Source organism: Mustela putorius, unplaced genomic scaffold, assembly GCF_011764305.1.
Source record: "Mustela putorius furo isolate JIRA1106 unplaced genomic scaffold, ASM1176430v1.1 tig00003871_pilon_pilon_pilon, whole genome shotgun sequence".
In the NCBI taxonomy this organism is placed as follows: domain Eukaryota; kingdom Metazoa; phylum Chordata; class Mammalia; order Carnivora; family Mustelidae; genus Mustela; species Mustela putorius.
In genome coordinates, this window is record NW_025422023.1 from 1,171,004 (window position 1) to 1,188,871 (window position 17,868).

A 17,868-nucleotide genomic window follows, 5' to 3' on the forward strand; every position below is an offset into this window, starting at 1 on the left:
TTTGATATCAGTCTGAGTGTTCCCACTCTGCTTTACTTCTCCACTGGTGTCTTCTTCCTCTGTAGAGATCCAGAATTGGATAATCCTACATCTTATGCTGATTTCATGGGTGTTCAGAGTATTCTGGTAGATAATTAGCTCACTTTATGGGACCGGTTAAACAGGGTCTCCTACTTTTCCACCATCTTGTCCCTCCCCCTGTAAGATTAATTTATGCAAGAATTTACTTGAAAATTGATTTCTTTTAAATATTTGGCTTGTAGATGGGAAAAACTATGATTATGAGACAGATCTTTATAGATAAGAGAAACTGGGTCCATTTTATAACCACTTACAACTAATAAATAGCCCAAAATATCATCATCCTCATAAGAACACTCATGTCTCACTTACTATTGGCTAGCCTACAATTATAATAGAACCACTATTTTCTCACTGTTCATGGAATACTTTGTAGGGCAGCTCCCTAGCAATACCTATATGTTGCTTCCTAACACATTTCCTTTTTTCTTTTTTTAAAAGATTTTATTTATTTGACAGAGAGAGATCATAAGTAGGCAGAGAGGCAGGCAGAGAGAGGGGAAGGGAGGCAGGTACTGGCTGAACAGAGAGCCCAATGCAGGGTCCAATCCCAGGATCCTGGGATTATGACCCTCTGAGCCAAAGGCAGAAGCTTTAACCCACTGTGCTGCCCCTAACACATTTCCTTATTCAGTATATATAACAGCACAAAATAGGACATGTTGAGAAAAAAAAAAAAAGTTCGTACATTTTCCTAAAACTTTTGGTTTAAAATGCTCATATCATAAAGAAGATGAAGCTACAAGTGAATTCAGAGTTAATAAAACTATGAAGTTTTAGATTTATGTCAGAAAGCTATCTTTTTCCTACCTGAAATATACCACATAATGCCTTTTTTTCTTTAGAAATGAAGATAATACTTTACACTTCTAAAATGCTTAATTTCAAGTTACTTATCTAACTCAATTCAGATTGGTTAATTACTTGTTTTTATCTAGAAGCAGAGTGAATTTTTGACTTATACATAAAAATATATTTTTACTATACAGTAGACAACCTAAACTAAATTATTTGTGTGTAAAATGAGTTTCACTTTACAAGCGCATAGAATTCACACTTTTTTTTTTTATATATACAGGTATTTCTTTGACATACGGTTTTACTTATACCAGTGTTTTTTATGGTAATTGAAGGTAGTATTAAAAGGATCTAGTGAATTGTTACAAAAGAAAAAAAAGTTATATCTGTTCCATCTAAAAATATCTGCAAGTCTTCCCAGTGAATGTGCTTTTCAAGAAGATACCTTCTTACATTTTTTTTTTTTTTTTAAATTCATCATTTCAGTTTGGGAACAGTTTGAATTGCTATGCAGTGTTAAAAAAGTCTCCTTTCAGAAACCAGTTCTTTCTTTTCTTGTCACGGCAGTTAAATTTGCAATAATAGGACATTGCTTCAAACAAATGTATGATATGGAGAATGGGACTGAAACAAGATATAAAGCTCTGGATTACTTCACAGATTCAGTATGAAAATGTGGAAAATAATTTAAGGAGTTAAACAATTCCATTCCCCCCCCAATTTTTTAGTTGTAAAATACATGTAACTTAAAATTTATTATGTTAACCATTATTAAGTATAGTTTAGTTGAATTCAATACATTCATAATGTTGTGCTACCATCGCCACTATATGATGAACTTCTTTCTCCTAGTAAAAGTGAAACTTTATGCCTATTAAACAAAAACTCTCCATTCCTTTCTCCCCGTCCATAGAATTCTGCCATTCTCCTTTCTTTATCTATGATTTTGAATACTCTCAGTATTTAAATGGATTTATAGAGTATTTGTTTTATTATAATTTATATAGTACTTGTTTTATAGTAACTGGCTTATTTCACTTAGCATAACGTCCTCAGAGTTCATCCATATTGTACCATACGTCAGAATTTCCTTCATTCTCATGACTGAATACTATTTCATTGTATATATATACCATATTTTGCTTGTCCATTCATCCATCAATAAACACTCAGGTTGCTTCCATGTTTTAGCTATTGAGAATAATGATACTATGAACATGAATGTACAAGTATTTATTCAAGACCCTGCTTGCAATTTTCTGAGATATGTAGGCATAAGTGGAAATGTTGGATCCTATGGTGATTCTATTTTTTAAATATCACCTGTACCATTTTTCATTATCACAAATGGTACAGAATGGTTCCAGTTTCTCTATATCCTTGCAAACCCTCGTTATTTCTGGTTATTTTTGATAGTAACAATTCTAATTAGTCTGAGGTATAGTTTTGATATGCATTTTCCTAATGATTAATGATGTTGAACATCTTTAATCAACAGATTTCTCATGAGCTTTTTGGGCACTTAACATATCTTCTTTGGAAAAAATGATCAAATTTTTTGTTTTTGTTTTTGTTTTTGTTTTGTTTTGTTTTGTTCTGAATAAAGATTTTATTTATTTATTTGACAGGCAGAGATCACAAGTAGGCAGAGAAGCAGGCAGAGATGAGAGGGGTGGGGGAGGGAGGCCCCCTGCTGAGCATAGATTTTTTTTTTTCCCCCATGAGGGGCTCTGTGCCAGGACCCTGGGATCATGACCTGAGGTGCAGGCTTTAACCCACTGAGCCACCCAGGAGCCCCTATCTTTTTTTGAACTAGATTGATTTTTGTTTTGTTTTTTAGTTTTAGGAGTTCTCCCTGTATCTGGATATTAATTTCTTATCAGATATATGATTTAAAAGTATCTTGTGAGTCTTTTGTAGACAGTATATAGCTGGATCATTTATTATTAGCCATTCTGTCCAATTCTATCTTTTGATTGGAGATTTTATAACATTTATATGGGTAATAATTTCTAGGAATGGACCTCTGTCATTTTGCTGTTTGTTTTCCTTGAGTCTTAGTAAGCTTATTGTCTCTCATTTCCTGCATTACTCTCTTCTTTGTTACTTAGTTGTTTTTTTTGGTAACATTTAAAGTTTTATATTTTAACATTTAAATTCCTTTCTCATTTTCTTCTGTGTATATTCCATAGCTCTTTTTTTTTTTTGTGGTCACCATGGGGATTATTCTTAACATCCTAAAGTTTTAACACTCTACTTGGAATTTATAGCAGCTATAATTTAATAACATACAAAAACTGCTCCTTTATACCTTCATCCCCAGCCCTTTGAGTTGTCAATGTCACAAAATTACCTCTATATTCATTGTGTGCCCCAGAACATAAACTAATAGTTAAAAAAAAAAAACAAAAAAACAAAACTGTTAGTCTCCGAAGTTATGTAGAAAGCCAAACTTAAAATAATACTAGCTTCTAGACTGATAATTATCTTTTTAAATTATTTTTTTAAATTCTTAGATACATATAATGTATTATTAGTCCCAAGGGTACAGGTCCATGAATCGTGATAGTTATCTTTTTATAAAAAATATATATATTAGTATCTTAAATGTAGAAATAAAAAAGTGGAGTTACAAATTGTCATTACAATAATGCTGACTTTAATAATTGCCCATATATTTACCTTATATGATCTCGATTTCTCCATGTAACTTTGAACTGCTTTGACATTTCCTTTCATTTCAACCTTCAGGGCTCCCTTTAGCTTTCCTTGCAGTGCAGGTCTAATGATAATGAATACTCTCAACTTTTATCTGGATATATCTTAATTTCTCCCTTAAATTTGACTGATCCTTCTGGCCTCCAAAGTTTCTAATGAAAAATCTGTTGATAATAGTATTGAGGATCCTTTGTGTATGAATGCATTCTTTCTTGCTGCTTTTAAGATTTTTCCTTGTGTGTTTGGCTTTGAAATTTTGATTAGTGTGTCTTGATATGAGTCTCTTTGAGTTCTTCTTTGTTGGAGTTCACAGAGTTTCTTGGATGTTTACATCTATTGTCGTTTATCAAATTTTGGAAGTTTTAAGCTAATATAGCTTCAATTATCCTCTCATTTCTTCCACAGGATCACATGATGGGATCCCACAATCCCACGTTGGTCTTCTTGATGATGTCCCACAGGTCCCTTAGATTCTGTTCACTTTTCTTCATTTTTTTTCCCCCTTTTTCCCAGACTTGGTAATTTCTATTGTCATATCTTCAAGGTTATGGATTTTTTCTTCTGCCTGCTCTTTGAGTCCTTCTAGGGAATTTTTCATTTCCATTATTGTACTTTTCAGCTCCAGAATTTGTTTCTCATTTCTCTTTGGGTTTTCTGTATCTTTATTGATATTTGCCCATCCATTGTTTTGACTTTCTCCAAATTTTCCCCTAGTTCAGTGATCATCTTTAAGACAGCTATTTAAAAATCTTTATCTAGGAGTGCCTGGGTGGCTCAGTGGGTTAAGCCTCTGCCTTGGGCTCAGGTCATCATCTCCGAGTCCTGGGATCAAGCTCTGCATCAGGCTCTCTGCTCAGTGGGGAGCCTCTTTCTCCCTCTCTCTCTCTCTGCTTGTCCCTCTGCCTACTGATCTATCTCTCTGTTAAATAAATTAAAAAGAAAAAGCTAAAAAAATCTTTCTCTAATAGTTCTACCACTAGGTCTTTTTCTGGGATGATTTGTTAATTTAATTTTTTCCTTCAAATAGACCATATTTCCTCATTTCTTTATATACCATCTGATTTTTTTGTTGTTGTTGTTGAAAACTATATATTTCAATAAAAAATAGGGTAACTCTGGAAGTCACAGTCTCTTCTTTCCTCAGAGTTTGCTGTTTTTGTTTTTGTTTTATTTATTGTTTCCTTTTTTAATTATTATAGATCATCTCTGTGTCAAGAATCAGCTTGAAATGCAAATTTAAAGTCTTTTCAGTTCTTGTCTCAACCTTCACCTTTTTCTAGGCATGTGCATTGACTTTTTAATATCCCTGTATATATAGCTGCTTTTGAATGATTTGATTGGTAATGCCTGGCTCCCAAAGAGAGGAGAAAAATGAAGGGGAAATATGTGAACAGTGACTTTTTAAATCTTTTGGAAGTCACTTCAGCCAGAGAGGGATGAGATTGCAGCAGTGGAGGGGAGTGCAACAATAGTGGTTTCCTTTCTCTTTGTATACCTCTAAGATCAGAAGCAGCAATCAGCTATCTGTGGCAGGGCATAGATTCTCTATATTTAGAGGATATAATTGTATTTTATTTTTATTTATTTATTTATTTATTTATTTATTGCCCATGCTGGCTCACACAAACTGTGTGCAAGGTGCTCCTAGATAGAATCTATCAGTGCAATTGTTATCTAGATAGGGAAACAAATTCTGGATGCTTCCTATTCCACCATCTTCCCAGAATCCTCTGTAAATAGTGCTTTTATTTAAAAAAAAAAAAGATTTATTTATTTATTTTAGGGAGAGAGAAAGACTGTAATATATGAAAGTTGGGGGAGGAGCAGAGGGAGAGAATCTTCAAGCAGACTTCCTGATGAGTGTGAAGTCCAAGGTGGGGCTCAGTCCCAGGACTCATGAAATCATGACCTGAGCCAAAACCAAGAGTCAGACACTCAACTGACTGAGCCACCCAGGAGCCCCAATAGTGATGTTTTTATAAAGAAAAAAATACAGATTACTGATATCTCAATATTTAGTAATCTTTTGAAAATTACAAATAATTCTTGTTAGACAAACTAATTTGGAGTATATATTCCCCAAACACCAAACTTATATAAAAAATGCACAACCTATTCAGAGAGTATCTATGTTCCAACATAAAATAATTATGTTAAAGATTAGCTTCCTATTATCCTCTTCATGGAAGAGTCAGATTATCTGTTCCTTAAGCAGCCCACATTTCCTTTTGTTCCACAGACTTCTGAAAAACATACAGCAGGGTCACATATTCAGTGGAAACTATCATCAGTTAAATGTGCTTTTGGTTTCTATATAACTTTACAAAAATTCCAAAGAAAACATGAATTCAAATGTTACTGGAGATTTGGGCTGTGTAAAAAGACCTGTATTAGAGTGAAGAATCCCTTCATCAATTTGACTTAGCTCACAGTGTGATGAAATGTTACAACATAAACTCTAATGCAGATGCCCTTGTCTGAAATCTCAGAAGACAGTTATTGGAAATTTGGCTATTTGGACTATCAGTTGCTCTTATTTTATCACTTTATCATAATATTTTGAGGAAAAAAATGAAAATTTAAAGGTATCTACAATATAAAAATATTTCAAAATTTACAATATGCCTTCAAGTATTTATGTATTATCATTTTAGTGGTCTGCATGGAATTTCATCTCTTTACAGTTATGTCTTTCTACTTCATATCCCTAATTCCCTCTGTGATTTTGGCACTGTCCTCTTTGGACTTGATCGTCTATCTTTAGAACAAGAATGATGCTCACCTATAAACTAGATAATTATGGTGGGTAAGGTGGAAGTTAATATCATAATGTACTTTGAACTCTGAGAACAAAGTACTAAGTAATCATTATACACTGGTTGATAATGAACCAGTTAGTTTCCATACCTGGTCACAATTTGAATATTACATACCCAAGTAAATTATTAAAGTCCTTTAATATGTAAATCACTCTGGCCTTGTCATCCTATCAGGATCATTAGTCACTAAGTGGGAGAAAAAGTCTAACTCCTTAAAACAATGAAAGGCTAGAGATTTGTTCTGAACCCTGCATTTAAGAACATACCAAAATGCATGTTACCAGAACCCTTTTAATATTCCTCCAAAGTAACTGTAAAAATTGCCATTTGTGTAATGTTTAAAAATTTACCCTGATTTAATTCCTTGTATATATGAGATTATTGAAAAAGAAAAATTAAACATAAAGTTTGAGTTAAAATTGAATACTTGAGCTAAACTACTCTTTAAATAGTATAGTCCATCAACAGATGAATGGATCAAGAAGATGTGGTATATATACACAATGGAATACTATGCAGCCATCAAAAGAAATGAAATCTTGCCATTTGCAACAACATGGATGGAACTAGAGTGTATCATGCTTAGCGAAGTAAGTCAAGCAGAGAAAGACAACTATCATATGATCTCCCTGATATGAGGAAGTGGTGATGCAACATGGGGGCTTAAGTGGGTAGGAGAAGAATCAATGAAACAAGATGGAATTGGGAGGGAGACAAACCATAAGTGACTCTTAATCTCACAAAACAAACTGAGGGTTGCTGGGGGGAGGGGTGTTGGGAGAAGGGGGTGGGATTATGGACATTGGGGAGGGTGTGTGCTTTGGTGAGTGCTGTGAAGTGTGTAAACCTGGTGATTCACAGACCTGTACCCTTGGGGATAAAAATATGTTTATAAAAAATAAAAAATTTAAAAAAATAAATAAATAGTATAGTTTAAATCATGTGGTAAATACTGCATCTAAAAATATTTATAAGCTAGTGCTAGTTAATAAAAATTTCTCCAACAAAAAATTAAAACCTATTTGAGACTTTTAACATACAAAATATTGTATTGTGATACTTATAAATGTAAAATTGTTCCTATCACTTGGTAATATAAAAATTTATAATCATGAATATATTGCCCTATATTAAACTCACAATTTTCTAAGGAAGGTTTTGAAACTGAAGGCTGTGAATTCTGCCAGTCATGACCAGCTTTAGTCTCGGGAAGTTTACTTAATCTGAGCCTTATTTTCCATCAGAGGTTTTTCATCAAAACTCAAGGATATAATGCCAGTTAACCACTTAGTACAGTGCTTATTACTAACACGTTAATTGCTTTCACTGTTATTATTTCAATTATTATAAACTTAACAGAAACAGAGCAGAGTAAAATTGTCTCTGATTCCAAATAATATTTGCTAATTGTCATGAATTTGGTGTATCCCAGCACTTCCTTTCCAATTAGAATTATTGTTTTGATTTACTTAAGGTGATAAGGTGAACTGAGGAAAATATACCTCTTGATGAAATGAGAAAAAGTTCTAAAAACCACACTTCATGCTTGTCAAGGTATTAACATAGAACCTAGTGGGAATATTTCTGTTGAATGAGAAGGGACTGTGGAAAACATTTGTAGTACAAAATTAATATGTGGGAGATATCTCAAAATAATTAATATTACCTGGACAGATAGTTTTATATGCACACACATGCATACACATAAACGCACACACTGCCTTCAATGTAATAATATCCCACTGAAATGGTAATTTATAATGTTCAAGTGGAGATGCCACATGGTATAGAAAATTCTTATTTTATTTGGTCACAATTCTACTAATTTTTCTTGCTGGCTACTAGTATAGAACATGTTTAGCTTCTTCTGTGAAGTGAGAGCAATTTAAGTAGAGGTGAAATAAAGGGGAAATCTGATTTTTGAGGTATTTATATTGTCTTCCACTATTTGTGCTTCTTTTGAAATGTATATACAATTTCCACTGACATAGTGGGAATACCATTAATAGATGCAAAAAATAAAAGTTGAAGATCTCTTGATTTGGATATCTGTATAACATACAACTAATGTGTATGCAGAGTGCATTATTAGAATTAAGGAAAAAAACCCACTTATTTGTGAATAGAGTATCCAAAACAGTGAAGATATACGATGATTTAACAGTTCTAAATAGCTCTGAATAACTATGAAGCCTACTGTGACCAGTGAATTTTCCCTAAGCAGAGATTTTTGCTTTTTTAATTTAACCTTCTAAATCAAATTGTTAATGCCTCCAGGGAAAATGTAATACATTTTATGCAAAAATAGTCTTATGATCAAGTTTTGTTATGATTCTTCAATTTTCAATATTTCATAGTTTATATTAAATGGATTTGATATGTTAATCACCAGAGGTAGTACTAGTTATTGTATGTGTGTATGTGTATACACACATACATATATATGAATGCTATAGCTTATGATATATGTTATATATGTGTGTGTATATATGTATTCATACATATACCTGACATTATATATATGCATGTTTTTTCATAAAGTTAATGCTTTAAATAATAATAAAAAAAACATAATATGGAAGAAAGAGCTCCAAATTTGAAACCAGAAAACTTAAATTCCTACTCTAGTCTTTCTAACTTCTAGCTGTATAATTTTGTTCAAATCATTTAAACTCTTTTCACTACATTTTCTGAAGAAGTGGAGTTTATGTATACCATCTTTAAAATTTGTTTCAGCTGTGAGTCTATGAAATCCCCAGTTGCCCACTTCCATTGTCATCTTATCAAGGCATCTTAATTTTGCTATGGTCTGATTCAACATGTAATAGCTTTCCACTGTCTTGAGAGCAAATTATTTGTTAAGAAACAACCAGACTTGGTTTGATGATTATCTCTGTGTTGAGGGAAGGTTATTTTGAGGGGTGGATGGGTGGATGCATGAATATATGGGAAGAAAAAATAGAGAGGAGGAAAAAATGCACAGAGAGAGAAGCCAAGAGACTCTATTATGTTGCTTCAAAGACAGATTCATTTCATAGATCACCTTTGAAAAGTTAATTCTTTTTAAAAACTACATACCATAATGAATTTATGTATATTAGGCAAAATTAAATAAACAAAGATTTTGAACTTTGTGACTGGAAAAAGATGAGCTATTTCTGATTTTATTTGCGACTCTGATATCCAGCCACATATTTTGGGCAGTTGTTTCATACATGTCTTTTTAGATGATAGGGTTTTAAACATTGATGATGCAAGGGTAGTGTAGATGTGTTGATACTTGTTACCATATATTTAGGTAATAATATTGAGGTATTTAGATTAGATATTTAGCATTATTTATTTTAATAGTTTTTGGTATACTAGTTATATAAAATTTGATGCAGAGATCTTCCAATAATTCTACTGACTGGAAAAAAATTAAGACATATATCAAAACATTTCTCAATGTTTTTATAGAAAACTCGGAGCTAGACGAAGACATTTTCTTTCCCCCATTATCTTACCAGCTAAACAAGATTTCCTCCACATGCCTCTTATATGTATAAGAAAAAAAAAGAATTTAAATATTCAAACTAAAAATACAAGTATATGATTAATAATGTGTTGAATAATTTGGGTATTCTGGAGTCATAATGACTATGATAATAAATTCACTTGCAAGTACATTAGCAAGTCTACCATTGTTTTAATTTATAGTTAGTTATAACTCACATTTTTACTCCTGTTTTTGAATCTAGTTATTTTATAATATTATGCCTAACTAAACATAAGGAAAATTAATCAATTACTATTTCTTGACTAATTCTAGTATATCCAGGCTCCCTTCTATACACACAAAAGTATAAAAATAATTTCTGTGATCCAGGAAATTATATTTTGGTAATGAGATGAACATACATACATCCATCATGGAGACAACACCATAAATAAAGACACAAAGGTAAAAATGCTTTTAAGCTTAATGTTTCTTAAAGCTTCTACTCTATTTGAGAATTATGGAGTTTGTCAGCGTAGTGACTTCTATTAGTGCTTTATTTACCAAGCATATTTATAAATATGAATTTATGTAAAAAGATTTTATGGTATAAAATACTGACTTGTACAGATAACCCTACACAACAAGGAGAAAAAAAAAGGCATCAGGATAGTTTTCATTACTATAAACTATAATTCTTTACTATCTAAGATGTAAGATCTATGAAGATAAGTAAACATGTTGTAGTTTGTATTTAAAAACATATACTTGGGGTGCCTGATGGTTCAGCTGGTTAAGTGTCCTACTCTTGATTTGGCTCAAGTCGAATGATGATCTCAGGGTTGTGGGATTAAGCCCCACATTGGGCTCCATGCTTAGCAGGGAGTCTGTTTGGGATTCTCTCTCCCCCCCCCTTCCACTAACTCCTCACAAGCTCTCTCTGTCCGTCTCTTTCTCAAAATAGATAAATTAACTCAAAATAAAATAAAACCTATATTTTTTTGCCTGTATATGTCACTCTCTTTGTAAAGCCTTTTCTCTCTCATGGGAGGAACAGATCATCAGTCCCTAATAATGTAAATGACTGATTGCAAATTGGTACAATGGGAGCATGTAGGAGGTGTTCCTTGTCTGCTTTATCTCTTGGTTATTCTTCCTTTCAGTTTGACCAGTGTTTAGATAGGACATATAATCTATTAATCAAACTTTGTGTGTGTGTGTGTGTGTGTGTGTGTGTGTGTGTGTATTTGTGTGTGTAAGTGGTAGGAGAATTATTTCATCTGGACAATAAATTGATTCTGCTTTTCATTTCAAGTTTGTAAAATAAAACTGATAGTAAAAAATGCTAATAAAATAGCTGGGAAAGAACTAGTTGCTGTCATCATGTTAACTATATAGTTATGAATGTTACACTTTATAAATTTCAAAAAAAATCTGAGATGTTTGATATTGGATTGAACTGGTAATATATGTGTATTGATAGAAAGGATAAAAAGATGACATTGCTATACTATTGGAAGTGCATGAAATAGGAAAGAGCCTTTTTTGTGAGGTTCTGCATGTGGAACTCACTGGGCTGTTTTCAGAATAGTTTTTGCTTAATACAAAATGCTGCCTTTACTTTCTTGGTTAAAAGCCAAATCTAATATGAGATTTTATAGCTGAAGAAAAAAAGTAAATAGATAACTGGATTTGAAATATTGGTAGGATTTCCTGTTCTTTGGTTATGCTGTGTGCAGTAAGATGAAATGTTTCTTCTGTTTACTTCTTGCTGTTTGCAGAAAGATGAGCTACTTCTTTTGTTTATTTCCTTTCAGTATATCTTAATTCAGCATGGAATTGACTAATTTGCTATCATTTCTGTAAGTTTCTGCTACTTATTAAGTCAGGTTTAATGTTTAAGGCAGTCTTAAGTATTCTGTTACTTAACATTAAAATGCTTCCATTAAAAAATATGTTACCAATACTCAGCAGAAGTCAGTAATATCATCCGCTTTAAAAACAAGGTTGATTAAAAACTCTTCTTTTAAAAGACCCACTTAGATTCCATGACAAGCTGAAGCATCTTTATAGAAACATACATCACTTCTTTGTGAATAGACATTTAGATTATCTGGTTTAAATGAATTGGTTATTTCAGCTCCAATTATAGTACACTATATCACACTTCCTAACTAAAGTTAGAAATTCTAACTAATTCTAATTTCTAATTCTAATTTTTTAATAATTCTAATTTCTGCTAAAGAAATCTGTACATCTGGATCTGATAGTATTAGATTTAAATGTAACGATTAATCTAGATTCTCATAACAATTACCACAAATTAAAATGCATGTTCATGAATGTGGCTTCAATGAGCAAGATACATCCAACATTTTACTCTCTAATTTCACAAAAACAGTTTCTAAAGTAGATTTCAATCTGATTCAGAAGTGATATGTGAGGTCAAACGTTAACATCTATAATATATATTTTAATAAAATATTAATTTCCTGACTAATAGATATATAATAATATAATTAGGGAGTACTTTATGTATCAATTTAAAAATTCTTTGTCCTTGCTCATGCTCTTAGCTGTGGAAAGCTATTCTAATTATACTATAGGAAATAGAAAACAAGGGTTTGAAGAGGCTGGTCAAAGTTAATACATTTCAGGCAAATATAAAAGAGCGGTGACAAGGGAAAGCTAGATTCACAGAAAAAGCCTGTTAGACACTCCGTCTTCTCTAGTGAAAATTAATAATTGCCTCCCCATCAAAAGGCCATTTAAGGTGAAGAGGGCAAAAGTAACCTGCCACACTTGTCAGAAATAGACATAGTTTCACCCTTGCTTTATCATGTATTGACTCTAATAATGCATGTTGAATATCATGATCTGTCTTTCATTAGAAGGCCAATTTGGGCTTTAGTCACAAATGCATAAAATCAACAGAAGTGGCATATGTAAAACGTCTGCTTCTACATATATATATGTGTGGGTGTGTATAGATATAAACATGTACATGTATAACTCTTACTGTATATATAGTCTGTGTTTATCTCTATGTGGGTATATAATACCCATATTGTATTTACATTCGGAAAAAAGACATTTTAATGCACACACAATTTTATTTTTATATTTACACATTAAAAAGAATATTATATTCAAGAAAAATATTATGTGGATGTGGATATGTATATGGGTATGTATGTGTAGCCATTCCATTATCGTGTTACTGACCCTGGGTGTATGTCGTTTTTTGGCAGGAGCAAATTCATTTGGTTCACTCAAAAAAGCAAAAAAAGAAATACACTGACCTTGTGTTTATAATTTAAAAATAAATAATTTAAAAATGTGTTCCTGCTTAGAACTAGCAGAATCAGAATGAACACAAATAAGCATGTGTGGCCAGATGGGAAAGAATCTCCCAGATCTGAGTCAGGATCCTCATAAAAATACATTTATTTCTTATGGGCATAATCCTGAAATGGAGTATACCATAGTGATATAGAACAAAGACACTGGAGTCAAGGACCCTGGCCCTTATTCCTTTGGCATATTCCTTGCACTGACACTCAATTTTCATAACTGTATGTGTATGTAGTTGTATGTGTATCACATAATTATCATAAGGATTGAATGAGGTTCTGCAATATGGAAAATATTAATGTAAAATGTCATATTACAGTATTTAAAAATAAGAAAACACCAGTGTTTGTTGAAAATGTACTATGTAGTTAGCACAATTTATTTACATTTTACACGGATAAACTTATTCAAAGCAGTTAATAACCCTTACAGATTATTATTAGATTTTACAAATGATAAATGTGGGGTTTAGAATTTGAATCCCATGTTCCAGGTCATATACTTAACAAGCCGCAGTCATAATTTGAAATCAGTTTACTCCTAGCACTGGTATGTTCAAGCTACACCTTGCTGACAGGCAATCATTCAGAAAGAAGTTAGCCATAACTCTTATGATCATTATTATTGTATGTGAGTGAAAAAGGCCATAATATTCACCAGGATTTTTATTAATTCTTCAGAAATTACTTCTTAAATTACCTCTGCTCAGAGGTTTGTATGTACCTAAATTTTCTATAAATGTTATTGAATTTACTACCATTAAATATACTGAAACCCTTGTTCAAGATAAAAAGAAAGGAAGAAAGTAAAAAGAATAATGAAAAATAAATTAAGATCACAATAGAAGTCTGATCCCTGCACACTGTGTGAATGGATCTCAGAAAGTTTCCTGATTGTATCTCCTATTATTCAGAAAACTATTCCTCAGACTATGAACTCCTAAAGATATTATGATAGGAGATGTCTAATGTGTTAGCTACTTTGTTCTGCAGAAGATTTTTAGACTGATTATATTGTATTACTAAAGCTCTTCCAGAAATCATAGTGTGATGTACTATTCTTCACTTCCATTTGGAAGAAGTAACTACATGACTACCTAGCTATCACACTGCTTCCAGTACAGTGTGCTTCAGTAATAAATAAAGTGCATGCTTTAAGGGAAAGTATACATTTTTCAAATATATAAGTCTCTTTGACATATTTCCAGAGAGCATGAAAGAATATTTATGTTATTGTTTAATGGCAACACTCACTTCTTTCTAGGAGCAATTTTTGATGAATCTGCCAAAAAGGATGATGAGGTGTTTCGCACAGCAGTTGGTGACCTCAACCAGAATGAGGAGATTTTACAGACAGAGAAAATCACATTTTCGGTGACTTTTGTTGATGGAAGCAACCCTTTTCAAGCCGTTCAAGAAGGTAAGGTCAATCAGCAGTCCAGTTTTTATTTTATTTGTATTTTGGTTCAATTCAAATGGCAATAGAATTAGATTTGTAAAAGCCATCCACCTGGATATCTTTCTTTGCGTCTTTACTGCATTGCTTTACTTCAACAGTGCTGTTTTGTGATAGATGTTGATCCTGAATTCCACTTCTGAAAGGGCAGTGTGTGGAAAGTTGTTTTAATTGAAGTATATGTGAAAATGAATATAAAAATTTACAGGAAAAACTTTATAATATTTTATGACTGTAGTGTAAATTAAACATTCCTTAAAACTGTGACTTTCTATCTAAATGCTTAGCTTTGACTTTTTTGAGATAAGGACCACCTTGAGTGTTGTTACAACATGTGATGACATATTTCAATGTATTCATAACAAATGCATTGGCGGAAAGAAAACCTTTAGGCACTACATGCAAATCAAAGATTTTACACTGGCATCCTAACCTAATATGCCAAACATTAAAAGCATTTGCCTCAATTCTCTCTTTATATTTGAGTGAATTAACATTTTTCATAGGTACCAATCATATAAATGCAATTTTTTTATTATACTGGAATGATCATTTGTATGAATGAAAGTTTTGATTGAAGGATATAAGAGTAATCAAATTTTATTTTTGATGTTATTATTCTAATGAAATAGCCTTTTGATTGGCAAAGCGTTCATTGTTCATGAAACTATTTTCTGCTAATCTAGGTTATGTTTTATTGTGAGAATATATTTAGACTAAAGATACCAATACAAAATTTAATCAAATGAAGCACTTGTTTCATCAAAAAACTTAAAGAAGATTTGGCAGAAGAAAAGATGGACAAGATATTAAAGTACTAAAGTTTGGCAGGAAAGTTTTAAAGACAAATATTGAAAGGGTAAGGGAAATAAATATAAATATTTTTGAAAATATAAAGATGAAAATGCTTTTCATCTAATGTTGCATCTGCATGATGTACAGGTAACCTTTATTGGAATATGCTTTTGACCAATAACATTGGCTACTGTTGAAGCTTATTTATGTTTACTTGCATCAGTAAGAGAACAGGTAGAATGATTAGTGAGCTAATAGATTTTCCTTCTTAATAATTTGATGGAGTGAAGAAATAATATTTTAATGAAATAAATAGAATTGTTTTAGTAAAAGATGTTTTTGCAAAGAATATGGTGTTTATATTAATAGAGAATTTTAATGCTACTAAGCACATACCAATTTAAAAAGTTTAATATAAACATCTAGTTATTTATATTTTAAAATCAGAATTGTTATGGGAATTTGGGATCTGCATAACTGTATACATTGGCAAATTTTCTATTGAAACATTTAAAAACAGTCTAAATATTATAATTCATAAAGCAATATGCAAAATAATAAAGTAGAATTTGAGGAAAGCCCAATGATGTAAAAGAATATTACTTATTCAACTCTCAGTTTTAATGACTGGAATGAGTGCAGAAAAAAATGAGGACAGATTTATTCTTGTGGTTTTCCTCAGATTACATATTAATAACTGTAAGTTAACTTTGAACACATGCTAAAATATCCCAGAAGATCAACAAGAAATCCAGCCCATACCAAGTTCATCTACCAAGGAGTGCGGTTTCCATTCCTTTTAAAAATGCACTTTTAAAAGTGTGGCAATAAGGAAAGGAAGACAACACAATGCGTAGAGGGGAATTGCAACGTCTGAAAAATATGTCCGGAACACCTTCTTTAGACTACAATTTGAAAAGCAAAGAATTTTTAAAATACCGCAATTAATCTGTTCACATATAGCTTTGTGTAGCCATTCTGCTGTCAGTTCAATTCTGGAGCAAAAATATCTCTCAGAAAGAACTACTGTTCCTTGAAAGAATTTGTGGCACTGAAAGCAAATTGAGAAAGGAAATAAGTTTTAAGTTTCAGAGACAGAGACCACTAGATATTTGTCAAGAAAGAAGAAAGAGCTTGACAGTTTGTCTGATAGTTTCTGATACTAACAGGATGTTCTGGACCAGTTATTTTGATAGTCTGCTCTGGGTAATGAACCTGAAATAAGTTCTACGAAGCCCTGGAGCTAATTTTAGAAATAAAAATAATTCTAGAGTTCTTTCTGTAATGGGTCTGAAAAAATAAAAAGAGTAAAATATTCAATTGAGAAAGAACAAGAAATAATTTGGGTATTTTCTAAAATGTTTTGAGAAAGCAGTTTAGGAGAAAACCTCATTGTGCCATCAAGGATGGCCAATTTTTCTGTGATCCTATCTTTGCTGCAGTACCATTAAAATCTAGTACCCAGAAGGTCTTAAATCAGCTTATTTGTTTTTTACATTCTAAAGAAGAACAACAGATTCAATGATATGTTTATTACTGGTCATTTACACATTACCACTAGTGATGAACTTGCAAGAAATTCATGGTTTTGCATTTTTTTTAATTTGTTTGAATTTGGAAGTCTGATCCTCAAAAAAACAGCACCATCAAGGATATAGGGATTTGGTAATAATAAAGAAGAAATCTAACAATCCGAAATCCTCAACTTATTTTATTGTTAGTATTTCTTCCAACCAGCCATATTTAAGAGCTAATTTTTATTTTTAAAAATTTAATTTTTTGTTTACTTTATCTTTCTACTATCAGCATTTAACGGAAGAAGGATTTAAAGATAACCAGCCTATGAACACTTAAATTGTATTAGAATATTGGTGCTATTAAAATGCACCTTTGTGGCTTTGGTTACAGTGAGTTTTACATGGTAATAATTATTTTAATAATAATATTTAATAATTATTTTTACAGTGAGTTTATAGAAGAAGATATCTTGGTGATAACACAGGATCAATAATCCTTTCTCAAGATCAGTGATGATATCTATTATCTTTATCATTAGCCTGTAACATTAATCTCAGAACTTTAAGGTAAATGGACAGTAGAAAATAAATTCCTGCTTTTAAAAAAGTAATCTGGAATTAAACAACCTATTTTAGCAATTATTTTCTTTCCTTTTGAATGTATTTGTTGATAAGCTCTTATTCATATTTTGTCCTTCGAGTTGTAGAGTGTTAAGTGGGGGCAAACAATTTTTCATACCTTAACTCAGGATTATTTTTGTCACGGTAGGCAGGAATCACATGGGTTATTTTTGAAAATCTTGAAAATGGCAGAGGTGGACAATTATATAAAACTAGTTGAATGTTTTTCCTA

General features: G+C 31.8%; 1 protein-coding gene across 2 annotated transcripts in view; it reads left to right on the top strand.

Annotated features, from left to right (window-relative positions):
* Positions 1 to 17,868, top strand: part of GRID2 (glutamate ionotropic receptor delta type subunit 2) — a 1,483,500-nt gene that overhangs the window by 293,640 nt on the left and 1,171,992 nt on the right. For both annotated transcript variants that reach the window (XM_004756063.3, XM_004756062.2), the window contains exon 2: positions 14,512 to 14,667. In XM_004756063.3, the coding sequence (XP_004756120.1) occupies positions 14,512 to 14,667 (156 nt within the window). The remainder of the gene's footprint in view (positions 1 to 14,511; positions 14,668 to 17,868) is intronic.